Source organism: Opisthocomus hoazin, chromosome 4 (assembly GCF_030867145.1).
Source record: "Opisthocomus hoazin isolate bOpiHoa1 chromosome 4, bOpiHoa1.hap1, whole genome shotgun sequence".
NCBI lineage: Eukaryota > Metazoa > Chordata > Aves > Opisthocomiformes > Opisthocomidae > Opisthocomus > Opisthocomus hoazin.
The window spans coordinates 46,599,079-46,624,383 of NC_134417.1; the positions used below are offsets into that span (position 1 = coordinate 46,599,079).

The 25,305-nt window shown below is 38.2% G+C and overlaps 1 protein-coding gene across 7 annotated transcripts in view; it reads right to left on the reverse strand.

The window, feature by feature from the left end:
• NEK11 (NIMA related kinase 11) overlaps positions 1-25,305 on the reverse strand; it is a 102,647-nt gene that overhangs the window by 30,770 nt on the left and 46,572 nt on the right. For 5 of the 7 annotated variants that reach the window (XM_075418894.1, XM_075418899.1, XM_075418898.1 and 2 more), the window contains 4 exons: positions 21,911-22,030; positions 19,727-19,820; positions 18,734-18,869; positions 1,776-1,900 (listed from right to left, as the gene is read on the reverse strand). In XM_075418894.1, the coding sequence (XP_075275009.1) occupies positions 1,776-1,900; positions 18,734-18,869; positions 19,727-19,820; positions 21,911-22,030 (475 nt within the window). The remainder of the gene's footprint in view (positions 1-1,775; positions 1,901-18,733; positions 18,870-19,726; positions 19,821-21,910; positions 22,031-25,305) is intronic. The other 2 variants (XM_075418896.1, XM_075418897.1) reach the window with 2 other exon arrangements.

The window sequence follows — 25,305 nt, forward strand, 5'->3', positions numbered from 1 at the left end:
AGGCAAATGTCACAGGGGGTGCTTCCCAGTCAGTCTGTGTAGGCCAGTTTGCAGAGGGCTAATGCTCTGTGTGCACTCAGACTGCTGGTAAAGCCAAGCCTCAGGGCCATCGGGGCTGGATTCAGACAAGAGGTGCCAGCGGGGCAGCTCTTCCAGCCCACAGTGAAGGTTCTTGTCATCACCGAATACTGAGTCACTTCAAAATGAGGGAATGTCGCTGCTCAGATCTGACTGCCAAGACCTAATTTATTCTGCATTATTCAGAAATCTATTTTTATCTTCTGCCCCTGGTTAGTTTTAAGCAGCAGTCTGCCTGTTCAAAAACACTATTGATTGACACTTAATGACACCGTCAATGAAAGTTGAATGAAAATTTTAAAAGGCGTTCTAAAAAAAAAAAAAAAAAAATTATCTCAGAGTCTGATGAAAGTGAGCAATAATTTTCAGGAGTATCTTGTGGTAGACTTTCTGGGCAACAGTGTTTGCATATCAATGTGTTGTGGGTAAACGCAGACCCAGCAAACAGAAAAAAAGCATTGTCTTAGATATTCCACCGATTTACAATTGACTAAAAATTTCTTCAGACTAGTACTGTATAAACAGATCCTGAATTTTGAAACATCTTGTGTGTTTACTTTGAAAGCTAAGAGGTTATTTCTAGATCGAATGAAGCTGTTTCTGAGTAAACTTACAAGTTCAACTGGTGAGAGTATTTCAGGACTATACAAACATTTTATTTTTGCCTTAAAAACTACATCTTAAAGAAGCTATTAGTACAAAATTTTCAAAAATCAGTACAAGTTATTTATAATTTAGTGAAGAGTTTTAGTATACACAGTTGGTTCCCTAAAATGCAAAAGACATCACACGCTGTTCTGCAAAATCCGCATGTAAACTCAGAATAACATATTATGATCCTAAGCAGAAGCAGACAGTACCATTCAGAGGCACCATACACAATGCTTTAAGCTGGTGGCCCAGGGGAGAAATCAATTGTTCCTGAATACCTTAGGAAGATCCATTTTCAGAACTGACTTGGGCATTTAAGTTCATTGATTTCACTGAGACCTGATCACTGGAGACAAGATTCATCTCAGCTCATTCTTATCAGATCTAAATTAGGTGCCTCTTCCAATAATCTTCAACTTTCTTCACACTGCAATCCCTAACACTTTCTTGTGGCAGCCTCACTGGATAAAGCTACTTTAAGCTTTTCAATAATAAGTTTTCTCTTCACTGACACTTCCTGAGATTCTTGGGAAAGTCTACAGATTTGCTGGTTAAGTCTTGCAGTTGTTTAGGCTCACAGTTCATCACACTATCCTAGAAAATATGTCTAATATAGGCAGGATGAAGTGGCAACTAGAAGTGCCTATCTTTGCCCAGGAATTAGAGTTGGAACTTTGATCTTTTGCTTCAACTATACTTTCAGTTTTAGTTTAATTTACCTATAGCTAACACGTAAGAGAACCCCACTCCGAGCATTCTGCAGTCACAAGGAAGTTTACTGACAACAATCCACAACAATCCACTTTAAGGCATTCATGGGACTGTTGTCCATCATCTTGAAGGAATGCAGGAATCTTTCTAATCAATGTCTCAGAAGAACTACATATGTATGCATACCTAATTAATTCACGGTTTTGATATACACACACATTCCTAACAAAATCAAATTTCAGTAATGTTAGTAGGACAAAATCTTGGAAGGAGCTTAGTTTTCTTATGGAAAATCAGCATCACGTGTATACTGTTTTCCCAAAGGTCACATATACCTGCTGATTTGTCTTCAAGATCGCCTGTGATACTTCCACATCCTCCTCCTCTTCACTGCCTTCTGAACAGGATTCAAACTCATCATTATAATATTCTTCTGCAATTTCTGGGTCTTCAGGGATCTCTAAGGGCAAATAGGAGTTTAAAGTACGTAGACAGACAGACAACATGCATGACATTAAAAAGATAAAATGGATTTTATACTGCCCATGTTATGTCACTAGCAATGCATTCTGTAATTTACATCAAAGGACAGGTTCTCAGATAAAAATGTTCATCTTTGATGACATGATAAGCTGTGTTAAAGCTGTCTCTGGCAAAAGGACAGATCCTCTTCTCATGTAAATTAATAATCTCAAAGTATTTATATTGATTTTGGCCCCAAATCACTGAATCATAGAATACTTCAGGTTGAAAGGGACCTCATGGGATCATCTAGTCAAAGCAGGATCAGCACTGAATTGAATCCAGCTTTCACGAGCTGAAAGTATGCTGTAGTTTAGTTTTCTCTAACACACAAAACCTGTGGTGAATACAACTGCTAAGTTAAAAGAGAAAATAACATATACCAGGCACATGTTTAAAATATGAAAGAAAGAAAGAAAATCTGTATCTTTTTCCAAACTTTTCTGAAGCAAAAGCATAACAAAATAAAAGAAACTGGTGTAAAGTCAAGCCATGCATACTTTGGTGTCATGCTCTCTCGGTTTGTTACTGTCACAAGTTCTAGTAATAGCAGTGAGTGCAATATTAATATAGCAAATGAGCCTATGAAGTACAATAATTGTTATTAAAACTCAACATATTCATCACAGCATGAAAGACATCCTAGCCACTCTGCTCTGGCTGAAATCTTTTAACATCCCAGACTGCGAAAGTAAGGAGTTAGTGACTGACTGCACCTGCTTTGGCAGGATGTCCTTGCTCAGCAGAAGCACTGAAGTAAATGTTGAATTTTAAGCAGAAGCTGGACTGTGGTGACTATCTGAATAAAAAGCAGAATCCCCACTTTTCTAGACAGAAAGCTGCAAGGCAAAGTGTTGCCCATGGGAGACGCGGGTCAGCAGCAGAAGACAAGGGAGCCCAGCTCTTCAGCCACCCCATCGGTAGCCCTAAGCATTCACGGAGAGAGACACTCCAGCAGAGCTAGCCCCCATGCTTTGATTTTAGGCAGTCCCTTACTGACTTCTCAAGGTAAGTTACACCAAGTCCAGGAACAATATTTTTATGCTAACAGTTTTCAAAAAGAAAATGTTGGGTCTTTGCCTGGTATTATTACAAGAAATGTTAGTTAAAGACAAAAACAGATTAATATTCAGCTGTTAGAAATCACCATAGTCCTAGCTTTAGCTAATGCTGATTTCCACAATTCCTCCCAATACCTCTTTAAAGAAATATAAACTAATGTATCTTACATATTACTGCATTGAAATAAATTAAATTCCAATAATACGCCATTAAAAAAGCTTAATAGATTTTTTTTTTATTTGTTTCCCATGGATAAAAAACCCAAAAGTATTTAAACAAGGCAATACAATTAAAATCCATTAAAAGACACTGGAGTTTGGGCAGGAAGAATAATTCTAATCTTTAAGGCATAAGAAAGAGAACTCAGGAAAAAAGTGAAAATGTATTTATCTGCAGCACTAAGCGGTTGAAGCTCTCCTCTTGGGATATTATCTCAATCTACTGTCTCCAGAGTATTTTAAAAAATACTACCTTTTTTTATAAACTTGATTGACCTCCAAACTGCTGACACATTTTCACTCAGGTTTCTCTGTTTTGAGATATTTATGGAAGCTGCATAACAGCACCATGCTCCACTGCCACAATATGTAATCCTTCCTCTTTCTATTTTTTACTTTTCTCAGTTTAAAAGGAAAGAGGATCAATACATGGGCTTCCAGGAGAAAGAACCCCCCAACCCAAAAACGTTTTCCCACAAAAGAATTTATTATTGTGTTTAATTGTTTAAGTTCTACAAAATGCCTTTTGGCAGAAAAGTCAAACACTTCATTTTAAAAAAATACCCTTAAATATAATTCCTTTTTAGCATGGGAAGAACACTATTAAAGGAAGATACATCTCCTTTTCCTGACGGTGTGAACATTAATTGTTCTTTCTTGCAGAAAGGCTGTCACTCCTGTCAATCGTATATATTTATTAGGTTCATCTGCATTCTATCTATGTGCATATATGCATTGAAATACATATGAATCAGCCTATTTATTATGTTATAATGCAAACATTGGACTATGTTAGTGTTTTCTGAGTCATCTTCTCCTCCCACATTCTGTATTTGTTTACTGTTGCACTAAAAACCAGAATCCTCCCCTTCCCAACCAAACACGGTATCAAAATCGGTGTTTTTACTCATAAACGTAACTTCAAAATGTCAGCTCTGGCTACAGTAAAGCTCTGTAACTTGTGCGTAGCCCATGACCAGTCAAAACTGCTGAAACTTGTGAACTATGTGGTGGGGCTGGCCTGCCTGTATCCCACTTCCATGCCAGCTTTTGCATTCGTCAGAATTGCTCGCTTTACCATTTGTGAAATTGTTTTGACAGCTGTTCATATATTGCCAGTTAATCCAAGCTCAGTAATACAATTTTAAATGCTAGTTCAGACACTAGATGTGTTCCAGGGTACACAAGTTTACTGGCCCCGATTCAGAAAGTATTCTAAGTGACATTTCTGAAATAAGACAGTGTGTCCAGTGGATGGGAACTTGGAATTTAGCTAATACGAGTCTTTAAAGCTTCTCAGCTTTATGACAAGCATCTTTAAAGAAGGCACCTTCAAAACGTCAACACATTCATTTAGACTATATGATTCCAGATAACAGTTCCCTGAGTCCTACTAAGTAGAGCCAACTCCCAGTCGTCCACATGCTACAGATGGAGAGACGTATCTCTGATTCTCTGCTGAATTAATCTAAGTACAGAACAGCTTATTTAGTTGAGACCCAGGATCAGCTGAATTTCAAGAACACATAAGCTGGCTTCAGCACAGCAGATGTTACACATAGCGAGCTGTACCTGGGCTGCTCTAGTAAAGTCTAAGTGCAGGTAACTTGTGTGCGCTGGTATTTTCAGCACAGGGCAGGCACAGTCAGGGGAGTTTGGGCCCTGTATGCTTCCACTTCCATGTCTGCAGAATACTTGCTATCTGAGTTTTCCCATGACCCTGGATGTTTCACACACACACCTCAAATTTCCGCTAACCAGGTGGCAAAAGGCCAGTTAGTGCCACCATCCCTGAACATTACTGATGCAGTTGCACAGCTCAGCAATGCAGCACAGAACAAAACACCTTGGTTTATGCTTCCAGAGTAGTTTTAATAAAAATGTTGATCTTTGGGCTAGGTCTGTTTGACTTCTGTTTACACACTTTTGCAGAGCCTATCATAAACTCCAAGGCCATGACCTGGACCCTGTCCTTTGTTCTGACATAAAATAGCAATTAAGCCTATTTGTACCTGGAAGATACTTGGGTAAAAAAGCAGTAACCGGGGTATCCTGTCTCTTCATTTCGACAGCTGGACTGGGAGAAAAATGGCATCACACTTCAGCAGGTGCTGACGCCGTCTGCAGTCCATCGGAGCCCCTCGCTCACACAGCACTCCCAACCTGCCTGCGCACAGCGAGTCCAAACCACCCCAGCCCTTGCATGAGACAAAGTCACCCTGTGCGGCACACACGTGGCAGGCAGGGACTCTGCTTTCCTCGCAGACCCTTGGAAAAAATAGGTGATGGCAACATCCAATATAAAGGTTTCTATTACTTTGCCAGCCAGTAAAACATGCAGTCTGATGGCTGCAACGCCACTGTAATATAGTTGTGCCTCAGTTCTCCCCTTTGATACAGCATGCTTATATGCTCCATATGCAGCACAAAGGAAGGTCTCTACGGCTGCTTATGCCCCCTCACACTCCCCGATCTGTCAGCTGATCTCTGAAAACACATTACGTTTTATCTAGCTGTGCATATTGCATTAAGGCGAGTCACGGTACCTTTTATTTGCTGACAAAGCACTTCATTCAGAACATACTAGCTATTGCTCACGTATTGCCAGGCAGCTTAGGTATAGCACTGAGACACTTGATATTTGGTATTAGGTATTCAAAAGAAAACCAGCTCTGAATAATGAATAATAACATTTTCTTTAGAATTCTTTCTATGTATCACCATGACACTAATAGCGGAAAGAAGGGTAAAAACCCATTATCTAAAAAAAAAAATCATAAAAGCACAGTCATTTCCCAAGAAGACAAGCTTTGCAGAAAACAAAGGAATGTGATACTTTTAATATTTTGCTTAAATCTACCGAGAGCTTGTTCCAGGTAGCAGGGTAACTTGGCAACAACTACAGTTTTCTCCGAAGAGATGAAAATACTTTGATAAATATCTTTAATTTTCTCTTGCCTTCAAGTCATACTTATAATTGGTGCGTTGATACAGCATTCTCACATTCCAGTGCATGCAGAAGACAGTAAGTAAGGCCCATTTTATTTGAAAAAAGGAGAAGAAGAAAAAAGAAAACAGAATGGTACGTAACGTATGATCATTTTCACCACTTGTATTCACAGTAACAAAGTCACACTTGGCTCTTAAGGACTATTGTACTTTTTTAATCCCAAGGCTTCATTGCATCTCTGGAAAAAGGCAGATTTTCTCAGCTGTTACTTTCCCACCTCAGGGTAAAAAAGGTGTTAGTTTTGTGTAGCTACGCTCCTTGGCCTGCGCAGTCCTACAGGCAGTGAAGTGAGGAGCAAAGCCTTCGACTGCTCTGACAAACATGTACTGTCATGAGATACAATGCACTCTTCATGTTACCGTGATGTGAACCAACATACAGCAAAGTGATGCTCTACAGCGGCTGTTACGGCTATCACATCTCAGCTGCCGCTCACTGCCACAGAGAGCTCGAAAGATAAAGAAGGGGAGCCGGGACACAGGCACTTGCATTACCCCCCTTGCAAAGCTTCGACTATGAGCCTCGCTGGGGACTGAGGCAAGCGCAGAGAACAGCATTCCTCCTCTGCCTTCTGCTTCTGCATCGCACTGGGCTGCAAGACAGCCCACCGGCAGGACCGCACCAGTAACACAGAGGTGCCCTGGTCCTCTCCTTTCTGTGGAAACTCATCAGCAAACTCCAGTTCGATCCCATCTGAATGGGTGTTACCTACCAGAGCAAATGCCGCAGCGGCCCCTGAGCTGGGCAGGGGGCTGGAGCACCAGAGTGTACGGAGGGGCTGGGAGACCAGGGTCCATTCAGCCCTGAGAAGGGAAGGTAAATTGGAAACCTTACTGCTGTCTATGACTGCTCAGAGGATAAAAGGAAGGTGGAGGCAGACTCTTCTCAGAGGTGCACAGTAATAGGACAAGAGGCAACAAGCACCAGCTGGAACATCATAAATTCCAATTTGACATTAGGAAAAAATCTTTTATAACGAAGAGTGGTCAAATACTGGAACAGGACTTAAAGAAGCTGCAGAAGCTCAGTCCTTGGAGGTGTTCAAGACTTGACCAGACACAGCCCTGAGCAACCTGATCTGATCAGACCTGCTTTGAGCAGGGGACTGGATGATAGACTGCCAGAAGTCCCTTCCAACCTGAATTATTTTATGATTCTGTGCTTATAGGATGCTCCACAAACTGTTTAGAGTTACACCAGAACTATTTGTGTGTGTGCACATATTTAATGCACACTCTCACAAGCTGAGCAGAAACTTGCCTGTTTCCGTATGCGCCTGCAACTTGTACACATTCTCACACATCACCGGCCAAAGGAGATGGTGAGCAGGGCTAGCCAGCAGTCTTCAGAACAGTGCGTCAGTTATCACAGACGGAGAAAACAGAATGGGATTTCTCCCTTCAAGGGAGAAAACAGAAAGACCTGAAGCATTGTCACTAGGAGAGAGGTTTGAAACACAGAGATATGTTTCCCTGAGCTACACAATCCTGAATGAGAAATTCTATCGCAAAGGAGAGCAAGGGTGCTGCGCCCCCGTGCAGTTCAGGTCAATACTCCTACAGTTAGGAAAAATAAGGTAACTTCATTATTATAATTTAAGCTCACTCAGATTGGTTTGGGGCTTTTTTTTCCAATGCAAGACAAAAAACTTCAACTCTAAAAGTTTGCGTCAAAGAGAATTGCCATCCTTTGGTCAGCTATAGATGAGATACGCGTTATTAAGGTCTGAAGCTTCATTGTTCAGAAAGTCAGTGGAAGCTTTTGTCCGGCTCTTCTAAACTAGGCTGAAAAAGACTCTCAGAAAACATGTTTTTTTAAGAAATGAACTAAGGGATGTAAAAGGACTTTTGTGCCCATGAAAGTCTTGTATGATCCTTTTGGCTAAGCACAGAAGGACTCTGAAGTCATTAAAAGAATTACCTTCTGACATGGCCGTGTACAGTACAGATGTGAAGTAAAATGGGTTGTTCTAAATGAGAACTAGAAATATAACCAAAGTTAAACATTACTATTTTATAATTCTCCTTTTAGCATTTTAAAAAAGGAAAAAAGCTTCAATTCACTTGTGGTCTTCACTGAGTGATGATTTACCTATTGTGAAATGTCTAGGAAAAATAACGAGGATGTAAATCAGAGTAGCCTTATGGTGATCTTCAATTACTTGATGTTAGAAATGCAGTAGTTAGTTAAAAATATTTTTCCAAGAAAAACATTACTCTTTTTTTTAACCAAAATGAAATCTCCAAGAAAAATGTTTTATTTGAAGGACACTGCTCTCTTCCCCAAACCTGCCACCTCCCAGTATTTTATCAGTATGTATAGAGGCAAAGCATGAGATGAAAAAAGTTGTTGCTAAAAGGAGTTGTTAACAAAAATGAACTGCAAGAATTAATACTTTCATCACATTTTTCCCCTAATTTTCTGAGTGATTTTGTTGGGTTTTTTTCTTCTGATTTTCTGATTGTCTTGTATACAGAAATGGAAGCTCTGGTAGGCAGTGGCAATGAAGATGATGCCATGCTGCCTTTCAAGCACAGTTTAAAGTTCAGCAAATCTAAAATTTTCCAAATATTCAGAAATCCTTTTAGTACTAATGGATGAATGAAGAGAAAGAACAATACAGCAATGCAGTCAATAACAGGGAGCACTTAGTGAGTCTTGGAAGCCATTTCCTTTATGCCCTCTTATTGTAAATGTTGCCCTATTATTTGCACAGTTTCCAGCAGGAACATAGCAAGAGCTGTAAATTAAAGTAAAATAACCATGAAGCCATCAATTTAAAACTACCTTAGTCCTTGAGTTATTTTAAGCTTTTTTGATCAGTCAAAGCATACTTTCAAATAAAAAAAATAATTTTTCTTTCTGAATCTGGTAGACATGACCTTATGATTTCCCTTTCAATCTGAAGACAGCATTGGGAAGCAAAGAGTCCATGTGTTAACATAAAAAGCTGCTCCTTAAGACAGTCACTTCTTTCTCCCTGAGATTCAGTTCAAAAATGCCATTTTTGAGACCTAAATTGTGGATGCTTTCACAATCAGAACTGAGTGAAAGAGTAGAAAACAAATGAGAATGGTTTAGATCCAAACTTGGTGTACGCAGCTGTGCGTGTGAGAGTCTGGATGTAGCAAAAATGTGAAATACATTTAATTTGGATATAGGCAGTAATGCAAAACATATGTTGGACAAGTACAAAAACAAGTAAATTATTGCAACTAAGCAAACCTAGGAAAAAAGTATTGAGACCTTAAACACCTAGATGAAATTAACTGGTGAAAGTCAACATATTCGGTAGATCGCAGGCACACCCTTTGCTCCATGGAGCAGACAAAATAGCAGGAGAGCATAACCCCAGCTCTTTCATTGCTGCTACCTTCTCATTTCCTCCAGCTAGTTGTCTGACAGCCACATGCACTGGAAGCTAAACTGGTAGAAACTGGAAACTAATTCAGCACCTACAGCTACTTTCAGAGAAGATTCTCCCTCACTTGGAATTGGCTCCAGCTTCTTACGTCACCAGATAATTTGGCCCAGCTCCCCAGAAATGCTGTTTAGTTTGATAAGTAAGCCAGAAAGCTGCGACTGGGGAGTGCACTGAGATTCCTTATTGAATGTTTTTCAACACCACCCTGTTCACAGGTGCTTTGTTTGTAAGCAAAGGCCTGGTGCATACTTATTTACATTGGTTTAATCTTGAGTCTAAAGTGCAGTGTAAAGTTCTACTCCCTTGTAAGAAAGACAACTTGGAATAAAAACTAGTATCTTTCTAAGGAGGATTTAAAACAGCCATTTAACTGATACTGAAAGTATCTGCTATAGAATAGTATAAAGCATATTTTGTACATACACAGTCTTGGTGCCTTTGCTTCTAATTTACAGTGCCTTTGCTTCTAACACACAGTGTTTTGTAAATGTTTAACATAATGCTTTGGAAGGAGCGAAGGGGCTTCCCATGTAGGTTTCAAAAGACTTGGCCAAAATCATTTTAACTGTAGTCATTGACCAAGGTCAATTTTCAGGTAGGCTCTATTTATCAATGCCAAACTAAATCAGTATGAAAAATAGATCAGAAAAAAGTAGGAGCTATAGAGTAACATAATTTGCTCTCTCCCCATACTTTCAAAGTGTTTGGGATTTTAAAGTAACTGCTATGTAAAGACTTCATTCTGCAAGCTTCCCTCTGGGAAGCTGTGAGAGCAAGACTTCTTGTAAGAAGCAAGCTATGAACTTTTGTGAAGCTATGAAAAGATTTAAGTAGCTAGGCATACCGAATAGTACAGAGCTTTGGAAAAGGTTTCCCGAGGAGGTTATGAGTAGAGTTCAATTCCCGATGGCCCTCAAACAAGCTAAAGCATTTGAGTAAAAACAATGCACAGAAATCTCTACACAGAGGTTTCTAAATTACCGTAAACACTAGACTCCAAAATGTTTCTTTAATTCTAATATTTCTTTAATTCTATGGTTGCCCTCATGGAAGAAGGGATTAAACAAGGAGCAATAACAAAGCAAGAAATCAGCTCTCCCAAGGGCAATACTTCTAGGAAAGAACTCCTTAATCAAGAATAATAATGCTTCAGTCAATTACAAAAAAAGCATTGATTCATTTTCCTCTTTGTGGCTAAAACTTGCAAACTTTGTTACCCAATCAGTATGCGTAAGTACCGTTTTACAGGCACTAAACAAAATGTGCATGTGCAGAGATGCTTAAAGATGTGCTCAGAAAATATTACAGGCTTTTAACCTTCCAAGATTAAAACATAAAAACATTGAAAATCCTTCAACAAAGCTTGTAAAAATAACAAAGTAGAAAAAAACCCGCAAAATTTTATAATGAGTGAACATTTCCTATTTGAGAGTCAACTGAACTTTGCCCACTTGAAATTCAAAGCAGTGTATCTATAACTTAGAATTAGCAATGAAAATATAGAAATAATGTATGCAATTACTGTAAAGTCCTTAGCTATTTTGGAACCGTAATGAAATCAGCGGTTTGCCAGATGTATTGCAATATATAAAGCTAAGGAATTTAACATGTTATAATCTTTGCAGTACACAGAAATAAAAAGGAATATAATACAGATCAGAGAGATCATATAATATGTCCCTTTAATTTATATGCCTTTAATTTTTTTACATTATTTTTCTGTACGAAGAATTTAAATACTGCCAGCAGATTTATTTAATCTTAAATTAAATTGCTCCTTTAACATGACCCGTTCCCACACACAAACACGTCTATTAGGAGCAGAGTAGTAGTTTATGCAGACCTGGGGCTCTTACAGAAATGGTCGTGAACGCAGGTGAAGCCCCAGCTAGTGATGTACTGGCCATCCAAAAATGCAAGATACAGTATTTCATTTGCAGCCTTTACGTCCCGTGTTGTTTTACTGCATTGCCTTTTTCATTCCAGGCACTTAAGTGCTGCAAAGAGGACAAGCCCTTAGAAATATGGATGCATTTGCATACAGAATTTCTTGAATACTTAAAAAAAAAAAATCTTCCCCACTCTTGTTTACCATGTCTCATCAGCTGTGAAATTGATATGAATATAAAGTGGCACTTTTAGCCACGAATGCCAGTGCTTGGCTTTAAGTTTTCATGTCTGTTAGACTGTAGCTTGTTGAATTTAATGCTCCTTATGGCTCCTGTAAAAAGCAAGGGGTTTTGGTAATGGAGATAGCTTCCAACCCAGTATCCTTCAACCGTGAAAACTAATCCAAATCAGAAGGATCAAAGATGGTGGTAAAGAAATGGTAGATTTTGTTGCATCTGTAATTGCACTGAGCTATCTGGAAGCACTTTTAGATACAGTTTATGATTTTGTAGCCAATTTCAAGGCAAGTTCTACTGTAGAAATTGAATCAGAAACCTTGAACATTTAGCTATTACAGCTGGATAATGGGACTATGCCTTGCTCTTCATGCTTTTTTCAACTGCAAAGACTAAGCTTCTCTACCTAGAGGATTTTCTGCGTGGTAGACTAAAAAAGTTCAGATATTCCACACTAATTTCCCACATGGATAAGTACAATGCATGCTCTGATACAGGTTTCTCTGGATTATTTACAAGTAAGTCCCCATAACTAGTGTTTCCTATTTATTAAATGCCTCTGCAAAATTAAAGCCAGGCAACAGGAATCAGGTTGTATGCAGAATTGAGAGGAATTATGCTGTATAATCTGGCTTCATTAGAAGACACTGTAACCAAAATAAAAGGACCTACGCACAATTAATGTGATGTAGTGACAGAGCTGCAATTTTCCATCCTACCTAGCCCAGTGTGTGGTAGCCACAGTGGTCTACCAGTACTACAAAATCCATGGAAAAGATGAGCCCCAGCATCTGAAACTTCTCTCAATATCCAGCTCTCTGAAAAAACTGGCATCTGCTCTTCTGGTTAATAATCAGAAGAGTAGACTATGAGCTCAATAAAGTTGATTAGTAGATGAAGATGAACTATACTGCTATATTAGAAAGCAATGCATTACTTACACGATGGTTCCAGTGGTGCTTTAGAAGGAGGCCACACGGTTAAACATTAAACATCACACGAAACCGCCTAGCTGGAACAGCCTCATTCTAGTGGGCAGAGGAAGGCACTGACCATATTCATTCATAACATCAAGGCTGGGTGTAGCTCATGGATACTTTTTTGGCTGATAATTTTTGCCCATGTTTTAGAAAATAAACAATTTTGTTCCAGCTGTGCTCACTATCATTCATGGAAATGAGCAGTTAAATACAGACAGGTCTTTTCTACGGCATATTTTTTTCTTATAGACAAACTGACCTCTAGTTGCCAGCACTACAGTATAATTTGCCTCATCATTGTTTTCACAAAACCACAACTGAAAGCTAAGTGCGTGCACTGAACATTCTGTGATCTCCAGAAAAATGTACATTGCCTAGTCCAAATGGAGATACTTTCTGTAAAGAAATGGGTAAAAAGATGGAAGAGAGGTGGAGGTGGGAAGTGATGTTAAGCAATTCATTGAAAGGTACCTTTTCTTTTTGATGACAATCAGAGAGGATGAATGATTTATCTCCTAGGTATCAGCAAAAACAGGGTTTATCCTGACACGTTTTGCATTGCCCATTCCTGCTTCATCGCCATGATATGCAAAATACACTTTTTAATATTCAGAAATAATTAATCAATAAAATGAGCTGGATAAATGTAGCAGAAAAGAAAAAAATCCAATTCAAAATACAAAGGGAATTTAGTTATTAATCATTAGCAATTTTACGCTATTCCTTGAAAATAAATTAAGTGTACAGATACACACACATATTTTCGACACACAAATATTTCTATTAAACACTGACAGTGTCTCAGTGTCTCTGAGTACAATCTCAGTACAAAACTTACTTCAGCTCTTGTCTCTTGTTTGTACTTGGAGAAACTGCAGACGGAAAGACATGAAGATATCTGTAGCAAAGCAAAACTGTTCCCAGTAGCACAATATATTCTTAACTGCTCTGTCCACCCTAGTTTTAAATTATTTGTGTGATGACAGTTTCATAAATTCCTGGACACACAAGATGGAGACATCAATATTTTTCAATGAATATTAAACGCAACTGTGAAATATCTTTCCATAAATATCTCATCATCAAAATATAATTTCTTTTAAGTTTTGTTTCCAATTAAAAGTATTAAAAATTTAACGCAGATTAAAACTATTACTTGAAATAGTTGCAAAGGAGTAAAGGCATGATTCATTGGTTTACAGTTCCAAGGAACACATTAACGGTCTAATTAGCTGAAACAATACAGTAAAATATGGCACTTCAGGACATGGTTTAGCAGACATGGTGGTGTTGGGTTGATGGTTGGACTTGATGATCTTAGAGGTCTTTTCCAAGCTTAATGATTCTACGATTCTAATGATACACTCAATATATCACTTCAGCCATTTACTTAATATGTTTAATAATAATTACAAAAGTAATTTTTCTAGCTGACTCTTTCTTAGTAACTCTATTGCCTGTCTTTTTACAAATAAAGGGAATGTTTTTCACTCCAGATTGTATGAGTAAAGATGCAAAACTGTTGCGAAACTTATTATAGTAAAGAGAAACAGAAATTTACAGTGCATTTTTAAATCTTCAACTAGTGCAAGCAATGTTACCTACCCATCTGCCATGACTTTCTGAAGATCTGCAGCGTGAAGAAAAGTAATAGCCAAACCAAAAGAATCCTTTGCTTTAACATGCATACAAAATGCAGCTAAAAGGAACCAGAGAGACAAAGTCCCAGAACCTGAAGATTTACAGGGATACTCCTTGGCAACCCAGGGTGCCTGCCTACATATCCTGCTGCCACTGCATGCCAAGAGGATGTCCCATGCTTGTGTGATTATGAGTTCTCCTAACCATCTAGACCGATGTTTTAGGAAAAGACACTTGATTTCCCTGCAAGCTCATCCATTACTGCAGAGCAGCTCTTCAAATGCTTCCCATCACTGACCACGCGTGCTGACCACCAGGAGGGTGGGAAGGGCACAGAAGCAACATGCCACTAGACAGCCAAGAACAGCACGGCGCAGCCGGCCAGGGAGACGTCTGCTCTGCTGGAGTTGGTATGCACATCACTGCTTTCCAGAAGCTAAGATGGAGTGCCTCGCCAATACAAAGTAGGACCAGGGTAGTATAGCAACATACACTGGGTGACCCTGAGAAACTGGAATAATGGAGAAAATTGAAAGAAGAGAATCGTATGTTCAAGCATTAAAACAAAAAAAAACTATCGTAAATTAGGAGATAACAGCTTGAAAGCATGTTAAGGAAGGAAGGCTCAGGTATGCTAAAAGTGACCAGGGTTAAAACGTATGAATAATACAGAAGTATTATGTAGAGGTATTCCACAGAAGGATATTAATGCTGCCTATAAAAACAGCAGGAGAATAAGCAAAGGAAGGAAAAGAACTACTTAAGCTGCAAAGCAATAAGGCAATGCATCTTAAAGATGTTGGCATGAAACAGCCAGAAGTAAATTTAAGCCAGAAACAAGAAGGTTCACAAGCACTGCAATATTTCGGCTCAGGAACAGTCTTCTATGCCGAGAAGCAGGGGGAACTTTCTAGAGTGTATAAAACAGATCAAAAACTTTAGGAAAGGGGCAGTGCAAGTAGATGCGTATGGTAGCCACAGTCTGGATTAGGTGGTCAAATTGATGCTTGTACTCTTTCCATGGAACAGAAGCAAATGGAGGGAAAGTGATGGGATTGGGAAACAGGGCTTTCTCTCTAGCAGAGCACCAACAGGAGCCAAGATAATGGCTCTGGAATATGTGTGTCTAATGCACAGTTTCCTCTCTTGGCTCATTAAAACAAAAATAGCATAACTTGCTATTCACATAATTTTTCACTGCTGCCCACTCCCAGGTTAAAACTGGATCCCTTTCTTCTTCAGGTTAAGTAACACAAGCACAGCAGATTTTCAAAGCTATTTCTGACCACAAAAGCTCCTGTTTCTTTGATCTCCCCCCCCTTCCCAAGTTCCTCATTTTCTGCTGAGGCATGGAGGATGCCACAGAAAATGTGCCCAGAATCCCACCAGTGAACAGGGAGAAAGACAACAGCATGCCAAGGTGCACCAGCCATCACAAGCTCATCTGGCTTAGAAAGTGATATCTGAACAGTCAGGCTTAAAAACCACACTCTCCATCAGTCCCACAGAACTCAGCTGTGTTCCCAGAGTCTACAAGAAAAGAATAAATCTGCATAGTATAGCTGGATAGCACAGTAAGGAACATGATGTTGAAGAACTGAATTTTATTGTTTAAAAATACTGTTTACATTGCCTGCAACATTTCTCTAAGAATAAGAATCAGATTATTTCTTTAAGTTTCAGAAGAAATTGTTGTACCAACTGTCACCAATCTGGATGAACCTTTTCTGTAATAGACTGAGTTCATCCCAACATCAAAAGCACAGGGTCCACTCAGATGTCTTTCATACTCCAAGAAATAAAACCTGCTTGAAGACTAACAAATTGGTCAGCAATTTATGATTTCAGACAACTCCTTTGAATGTTCCTCAAGTGCACAGGGGTGCTAATTAGACTGAAAAATGTTCAGAAGATTGTTGCAGATTAAGTAAAACAAACATGGAGAGAAGCTTAAACTTCCCAGGAAAGTCTACAGCAGTTAAATGTTTTTGACATTGCTGAATGTTGTCCACCATGCAGTCCAAAACCCGAAAGTATCATAATGATTTTCATTTATCTAACTACACTGCCTTGTTTTTCCCAACTTTCAGTAAATGTAACTACCACTTCTAAAATTGGATCAAGATGCCGCTGTTTTCAAACCTACTCACTAAAGCTAAACCTTGAGCTTTGTATTTGACACCTTCCCCAATGACATACAAACATGTTTCATAACACTTTAGATAATTTCCAGTGAAAGCTGAGTCCAAGGTGTTTTATTCTCTATGCTTCTCTCTAACCCTATAACAGCCTGGTCTTGCAATCCTCCAAGCCCTGCTCTTCTCTTCTGCTCATGTTGCAAAATTTTTTAAGGACTGCAGTATATGAGCCAAACATAGTCTGAACTTTCCTCCCTGCCTGTTAGGATTGGGGTACTATCTCTACCTGTTCCCCACCAGCTTTGCCCATTCCTGAGAGGATTTTTTAGGTCTGCCCTGAAATAACTTAAAGGCTGCTGCTGCTGTGCCTCCTTGGCGTTCATGACCAGAGTCTATCTCCTGCCTTTTCTCCCCTTCCTCAATTGCTTTTAGTTATTAGGTATAACTAGGGAGCTTGTTAGTCTGGTATTTGCAGTCTAACATCTTCTGCTAATCCAGTATGGTTTAGCAAGATTTATTAATGTGTAAGACAACTTTCCAAAATCATTTTATAACCTTTCTGGGTTTTGTGTTTTTTCTGTTGTATAGCCCATTGATCAAGAATCAAATTCTATTGAAAAATCAATAGCTCAACTGTTTCTACATTTTCAAATACAAAGCTGCCATTAATAACTTAATTAATAATTAGACATGTAGGACATGCATGGTTGCACTGAAATGTTAAAAGAAAAGTATGAATGCTGAATGGAGCAAGTAACAGCTTTGACATCAGCTTCAAGAATAACAAGATATTCCCAAAGCAAAGAAGAGAAACCATGTAATTTCTCTTGCCTGTCCACGACTCCTTTTTCTCATGAACCTACCACTTCAGTGTCAGAGACTCTGGCAAAAGCAATTAAACATACATTCAGTTTTGTACAATAGATCGACCCAACTTTTACATCACAGATATAAATGAATCTAATTTCTGTCACTACAGTTTAACAGCTTAATGACCTGTAAAGGCAGAAACATCAGTTTCTTTCCTTTCATGCATGTTGTTCTGTTTCTATTTAGGTATCTTTGTATGCTTCCCCTGGTACATCTCCCACCCACATTTACTGCTTTCTCTCAGTCCTCTATCTGCAAGCTTCCCTACCCCCCCCCACCCCAGGATGTATTTCTAGCAGTTGGGTTCTCTACTACACAGATCATCCCTCCTTATTCTGTGAAATAGCAAGCCAACCACGTAGACATAACTGAGGCTACACTGAAAGAAAAAAGTCATTTGCTATTAAAAAAACCCCCCACCTCCACCACAAACGGACTTCGATGCCTCTAATTTAGTGGCATATACCATAACGTACATACGTAAACCAACACTAAAAAGCAGAGCTATTCAAGAAAAGTAGTTTTCATACTTAAAATTATATTAATGTATACTTGCAAGATTCTAATCTGATTAAAAATCTTTCACCATAATACTGCTTACGCAGTGATTCTGAAATATTTATGAGTATGACACTATTCCAGGACATTGTAGAAACAAAACATACAAATGTGCTCTTAAAAAATATTTTCCTCCTTAAGCACATTTCCAACATCTAACCCTTTTTTAAAAGCTTGACTATTTATTCATCTGTCTACAGAAAAGTACATGTTATATAGTGGTTCATATTCTTTAGACAGTAGCTAAGTATTTGTGGACAGTATAGATAAGCACAATTTAAAGAATTTCCATCTGCTTCTCTCATTGTTACAGATAAAGAAAATGGCATCAAAGTGTACCAAAGGTGCAAATACCCTGAATTCTTGTACTTATTTTTTGCACTAGAGAGATAACTTGGGAAATGCTTTTCTAACACCAGTCATTTCATACATGTAAAGCTGAAGCTATTTCCTTCTACCTCAGCATCTCATTTGGAGAAGGTGTGTTCACCTCCGTCGCTGCTCACAGGTCACTTAAACTTTGGGAACACAGACCTCCAGCCACGTAACCTTGCTGTACCTCTGCTGTACATACATTCACCTAGTTTATTTTCTTTCTCTCTTTGTAATTTTTTTGACAACTTCACAAATCTGACCACTTTTTATACTGCAGTTTCCCCACCACACATTAACTACAAGGGACAAAATCGAATCCTGCTTCTTTGATGGGTAGTTTCATTTCAACATCAGATTTTGAATTCTTACCATGGTCTGTAAGTTCAGACACGCAGAACTGACTTGGCTCATTTCCACTTCGTTCATCATATTCTATGGACACATACTCGCATGTAATGACTGGCTGAGAATGAAATAAGGGTTTTGAAGTCCGCTCATCAGATTCCTTAGTCGAACAAAGCAGCATGGAGAACAGGTACAGTTAGAGCTTTCAGTAGGATCACAATACAATGGTTGTCCCAATCTACACAGCTGCTGGGACTTGTACAAGGCAAATAGTGAAAAAAACCTTTTTTTTTAAATGACCAGTAGTGACTGAGCCATAAGCAGAGACAGATTTAACAAATTATTTTTCTCCAGATACAATGGGAAATAGAAACTCAACTGCATGTGAAAGAAAAGGTAGAAGACAAAGCACTAGCCAGAATCTCATTATTTCTGTGATGCTTTCACTGACTATTTCCAAACTGACACCATTCTCTCTTCTGTAAGACATAGTGCTAGAATTGAACAGGCCTATCCTCTGTTGCAGATAGCTTAAAAGCAAAGGACAGCTTACACTGGGAGTCATTCCAAGACTTCATTCTTACTAAAAAGCCTGTTAAAATGTTAATATTCTTAACTAATCAAATGAAAAGAACCCACAGGCATGCCAATTTAGAGTGTTTAAAGGATTGCAATTCTAAACTTATCTTGAAAATGATGTATTTTGAACTCTGATGTCACACAGACTGTCAGTAAGTACATTTCAGAGAGCAGATTTAGATTTAAGGGTGACTTGATAAAAGAGAATTATGCAATGAATAGAGAGTTTATCAAACCATATCTGAATAACTGAATGCACTTTCTCTCATCACAGATCCACAGGTTCAGCTAAGCAGTTCAGATTTTGATGCACTTCCAAATTATTAGTCTTAGAACAGGACTGTGCCTCTAACACAAAAGAAAGCATGTGGGAAACAGAAAAGTGTTGTACACTACATGTGCAGAAACGCGGTCTCCGAAACAACAGCCCGTACTTACATGTAGGACATTGACATCCAGCTGCTGAAAATTACGGGCCCTGAATTCTTGCATTCTTTTGATATTTTCTTGGTATTTTTCTTCTGCTAGCTGTCTGTAAGTACAGAATACTTGTGTTTAGGATGTAATATCAGGGATTGCACAAAGGGATCTTCTAGAAATAGATATGGAAAAGCAGATTCCATCACCAGACTGCCATGATGCCCCACATTCATGGAATCTACTCAATTGATGTTAGTTTTAGTGAACTGACAAAGAGACTTCAGGCCTTATTTCCAAACACTATTATATTATTCTTTCACAGCCTGCATAATATAATTGAGAAACAGTAAATTACTAGTCTCAGTCTTTGCTGTTTCTTCCAAAGATCTTAAATACTTTGGACTTCATTCCACCATGTAGTGCAGGGACCTTTCAGCTGGAGATAGACACGCAACATCTGCGTGCTATGAACACTTCACCTGGGGGAGAGCTGGTAACTGCATTTTTCTGTATGGAACTACTTAACCCAGATGGCACATTAAGCAGCTCTTCCAGTTTCCAGTACTGTATTTCCTTCCCATTCATCTCTAGATCCGCACTGCTGAAAGCACATCTCCTGTCTGAGAAGGTACAGGTTTTGCACTGTTTCAAATACTTTCAAAGAGAATCAGCTGGCAATAACCCAGCACTGAATACAGATACATTTTAAAGATTCGTGACTGAGAATAAGATTTGAGGATTAATATGTTGCCATTATCTGACAAAACAAATACATTTCATTTTGTTGCTGCGGGAAAAAAGAATCCTGAAAATCTAAACAGAAAACTCTGAAGAGCAGGAAAGTAAAGAAAATCACAAGCAAACTAGAACTATCCTGCCATTAGTGTTCTTTCCTAATCTCCGTTCAGTTTAAAAAAGTGCGACAGATTTCCTATTTATAAATTTCATAAAAGTACAAAAATTGGCCTATCATTGAAAACACCATGCAGAAGAGGTGTTAAATTTATACAGTGGTCTCAATTCAAGGAGACTTTTTTTTTAAATGAGAATAAATTTACATACCATCTCCAGTATCAAATACAATGGTAAGCATCAGACAGACGTACATGCAGATCAGATGTATTTTCCAAAAGGAGATGAAGGCCTTCAGATTTTTGTTTGTAGCCTTTGGGTATGGGCATCACAAGTTGGCATAATTAATGCTAGGATGTGAATTCACTGAGCATTTTCACTCAGCTGCAGTTACCATTGATTTGCACGTATGTGTAGCTGCAGAGTTTCTGAGTTCATAAATTCAGATTTCATGTAACCTTGCAATATTTTTGTGTACTAGGACATCACTGCCTTACTGAATCGCTACCTTGCTTTGGCACGACAGGGATAAGGTGCCAATTCTCATGATCAAAAATAATTATTCCCTCTATTACCCTCTGTAAATCACTGAGTAAACATTTGTTAATTTATATTGCGATTTGCAAAATGCTTATGAAGAAAGAATTAAAAATGAATGTGGTGCTTTTCCAATTTTCATTCATACCAAATAAAACATTGAATATTTTTAACTGGGAAAAACTCAAGCCTGCCATCAGAACAGTATATTCTTTTTTTTTTTTTTTATTAAAAAGGAATCCACACATAGACACATAGCCTCCCAGCTGTTTCTCATATTCTACTCAGAAATGGTACTTATTTTCCTTCAAATCCCTCCTTTTATTATATCTTGCTCACTTAATAAAAAAAAACATAAATCATAAAGCCTTTGTAACATGTCCATTACCCCCATTTGATCATTTGATAAGACTGTCCTCTGAGCTATTAACTTCTATTGGCAAATCTCTTAGGCCAAAAGAATTACAAAAGCTGGATTGTAACTGAATGTCCAGCTCCTCAGATGGTGTAATCCTTAAAACGACAAGTCATAAAAAAAAAAATCTCCTGTTGTAACACATCTGAGAATCTCTCATATACTTATTTAACCAAACACAGCGCTCAAAGTACCAGTTTTGGGCTAATATTCTGCCTTTTTTTTTCTACATAAATAATTATTGTGATCTAACTCATCCAAAATCCCCATTCACTTTGAGTAGCTGGAGACCCTTTCCATTTTTATTTTCACCTTGACAGTTCTAACTCTCTCGTTAGACTGTTGGATGGGGAAAACTGCATGGTTAGGGCACGATGCTACTGTTACGCTCAACTTACTTCAACTTCTTTGCTTTCTCATCTGCAGCATTTAACTTCCTCAGCCTCATTCGCTCCCGCGGTGTCATTTTCTGTACTTCAGACAGTTCCTGCAGAGTTTGCAAATGAACTTTCCTCTGCCTGAAATTGAATGCATGCAAATCCATCTTCATATAAAAATGTAAATATCAGTATTTTGATTTGATATTGAAACATACTGACATTTCAAATGGAGTAATTAGAAAGTCACAGGTACTATAACAGACTAAATAGACCTTTGTTTGGAAAGCAAATGCCTCTCTTAAATTGAAACACTTAGACTTAGATTAATGAAGAATGTGAATCATTTCAGGTGAGAATGGAAACAGGTAAACTCAGCTCCTTAAAAGAAGAAATGTTGAAGCACAGTGAAATATTTATCCTGTCCGGCTTCATTACTGAGCATATTCCAAGTATAAAGGCAGTTTTTAAGTGAGAACCACAGGAAAAAGCAGTATCACCCATACATTTTACACTGATTGTTACAAGCTGTCTAGAATAAAAGAGAATATTAATGTGTCTTTAATGACAGTTATAATTATCATGTTGTCCTCCTGAATTTCTAGTCCTAATCAATAATAACAGTTCACCAGTAAAGTGGTCTCCACAGACCACCTCTGAAAGCTGAGCATGAATTATTGACATATGTATCTCAGCTGTATTTATCAACATGGGAGAGCAATATTAGTCCTATATGAGGAAAAGGATATTAATCCTAGATTTTTGTCTCTCATCCTACAGTAATTACAAATATTAAACCACAGTTTGCAATGCCTTGGCAATCACATTTCACTTACATCACTTTTTCTATTGTTTATATTTATGATACCAAGTATTCATTTCAAATTACTGTTTTTGCTCTTATGAGATGAATTCACTCCTGATCATCTAAGGGCCTAGTTTTGTAACCATATAAATTGCAACAATCTTTCTGGACTATCATTTTGAGATCAGGATTTTAATAAACGAGAAGAGAAATTTTCATTATGCTTTTCAAATGTTGACTATAGATGGAAATAGTGTAAAGATATGCTATTAGTGTGAAATATAAAAGACTAAGGACAAAGACAAGAGGAGCTCAATTATTCATAGGAATGGAAGTAACTCTTCAAGTATGAATAATGTATACATACTTCTTGTCCCCTGTAAAAAACTCTAATTTAAATTATAAGAACCTCTTGGGAAAAAAAGCCATTTTTCATCCAAGTTGAAACTGAACTTGTACAGCTTTATGCTTACTTAAATATTTAAAATTTATGACTTGCATGGGACTGGAATAAAGTAAGCCATTAGAGGCCTTTACTAGAAGCAACTAGACTCAACTATACATGGCAAAAATAAATCCTATTGAGAAAAAAAAATCATAAACATAAAGTAGCAATGATTGGGGAGGATGCCATAACGAGCAGCTTCTTGTACGCTCACTCAGACTTGAGTATTGCTTCATTACAGCAGATGTGGGAAATTCACTACATTTAAATTATTTCTCCTCCACTTTTCTGCTCTCTCCCATTTTTCACATATTTTTATTTCATTTTACCTACAACTCTAGATCTGGGATTGCAGAAATTATTTGGCATTTTGCTTACCAGTAGCAATACAGGCAGCTAACATTCTCATAATTACAACGAAAGTCATAACAACATTAAGACTTTATGCATATTCCAAACACTTAGCCAAAAAGAATCAGACTGCGACACATTTGAAGAAAATTTATGGTGAAGTTTCTCCTAGGATTTTTTTTTCTCAAATTGATGACCTGAATTTGAAAACCTCAAGGTAAATTTCCATGCTCAAACAGAACAGTTGCCATCCACTGATCCACAATTTTTAGGACCTCTGGACCTCTTCACAGAAGCAGCTGACCTTGTATTTCCTTTTAACAAAAGTAGAAGAGCATGATGTTTGTAGTTAGAACTTGCTCCTCATCTTAAAGACTACAGACTTGCCTTTGAACAAGAATTGTTACAGATTCTGGGATATACATGAATGTCCTCCCCATATGCTAGCTCTGTCAATATATGATGTCCGTTTGGAAGGTGATAAGACTCAATATATTCAAACTAAAGACAATGGAACAGCGATGGAACAGTACATGTTACAAATAATAGAAAGTGATTTTATCAGTCTGTTCTAGAAGCATGGGGATTATTTGAAGTCTAGGTACGTATTTTGCAGGTGAAAATATTGCTTCCTCAAAGCATCTAATACCTTTTGGTACATACAGATGACTTTAAATCCTGTACCCACAAAAAACCAGGCACGGATTAAAAGTTTCTGCAGGATTCTCATACTTCATGTTTTAATAAGCATTTAGCTCTCAGCGTAATTCAGACAGAGTTGGCATAATATCTGGGCAAGGTTTCAGTGCCCTAAAGCTGTTTATGGTGTATCTCTGAGGAACATCTCTGCAGTTAACTGTATTTCATTTGAAGAGGCAGGAAACCAATCAGACTTAATTGAATCAACTCGAATACAGCAGCCACAGGCAAAAGACACATCTAATATTTCCCAGCTAGTGCGTATCTACCTGTCTGACTCTTGAATTTCCAGTGTGCTAGCAAAGGGTTATTTCTAACAGAAGCAATCATGTAGGCTGGTAAGAAGGCCAAAAACTGACAGCAGTCTCAGCCAGCTCCATTTGCTGTTATTTATTAGATAGTTGTGACTAGCCAATACAGGTACCACTTGTTGCATTTTACATCTATGCCTACAAAGTTCAACAGCTTCTTTATACTAAAGTAACCTATTTATATCAAAACAGAGAACTTTGGTCTGATAAAAAGACAGAGACTCATCTGTCAACGAGAGAAAGAACAGAAGTGACAGGGTGGAAACCCAAACCGCAATTTCTAGAGATAAGAGCTTTACAGATACGCTCCCCATAGTTAAACTGGGTAAAAAAAGAAGTACAGAAGATTTTGCTGTGTTGAATTCCACCATCTTTGTTCTGCTTTCTTCCTGCCACTGAAACTAAATAACACTTTCTTCAGAAAAGCTGAAGCTGGTCACCTCTCCAGAAGTGATGCTTGCAAGCCACAGAATTGGCAGCATCTGCAAAGTGACCAAAGCTGCAAAACTGCGGCTCCTCTCCAAGAGCAGAGGTCAAAGAAATGGAGAGGCCTAGAGCCCAAAGGCACTGCTAATTCTGGATTGGAGCATCGACTTCCTTATTGCTCTTACCTAATAATTCAAAAGAAATTTCAGAGATCTGTTAAAGTCCTGACAGATATGTAGAAGAGAGGAAACATGAAGCAGGGATGCCCATTGCATCCACACAGGATCACAAACTCCTGATTTTGAGTGTGCTAGCTCCTGACAGAGTAAAACCACGTACAGAGAACTCAGGGACAGGAAGCAAAGGGGAGGGCCAGCTG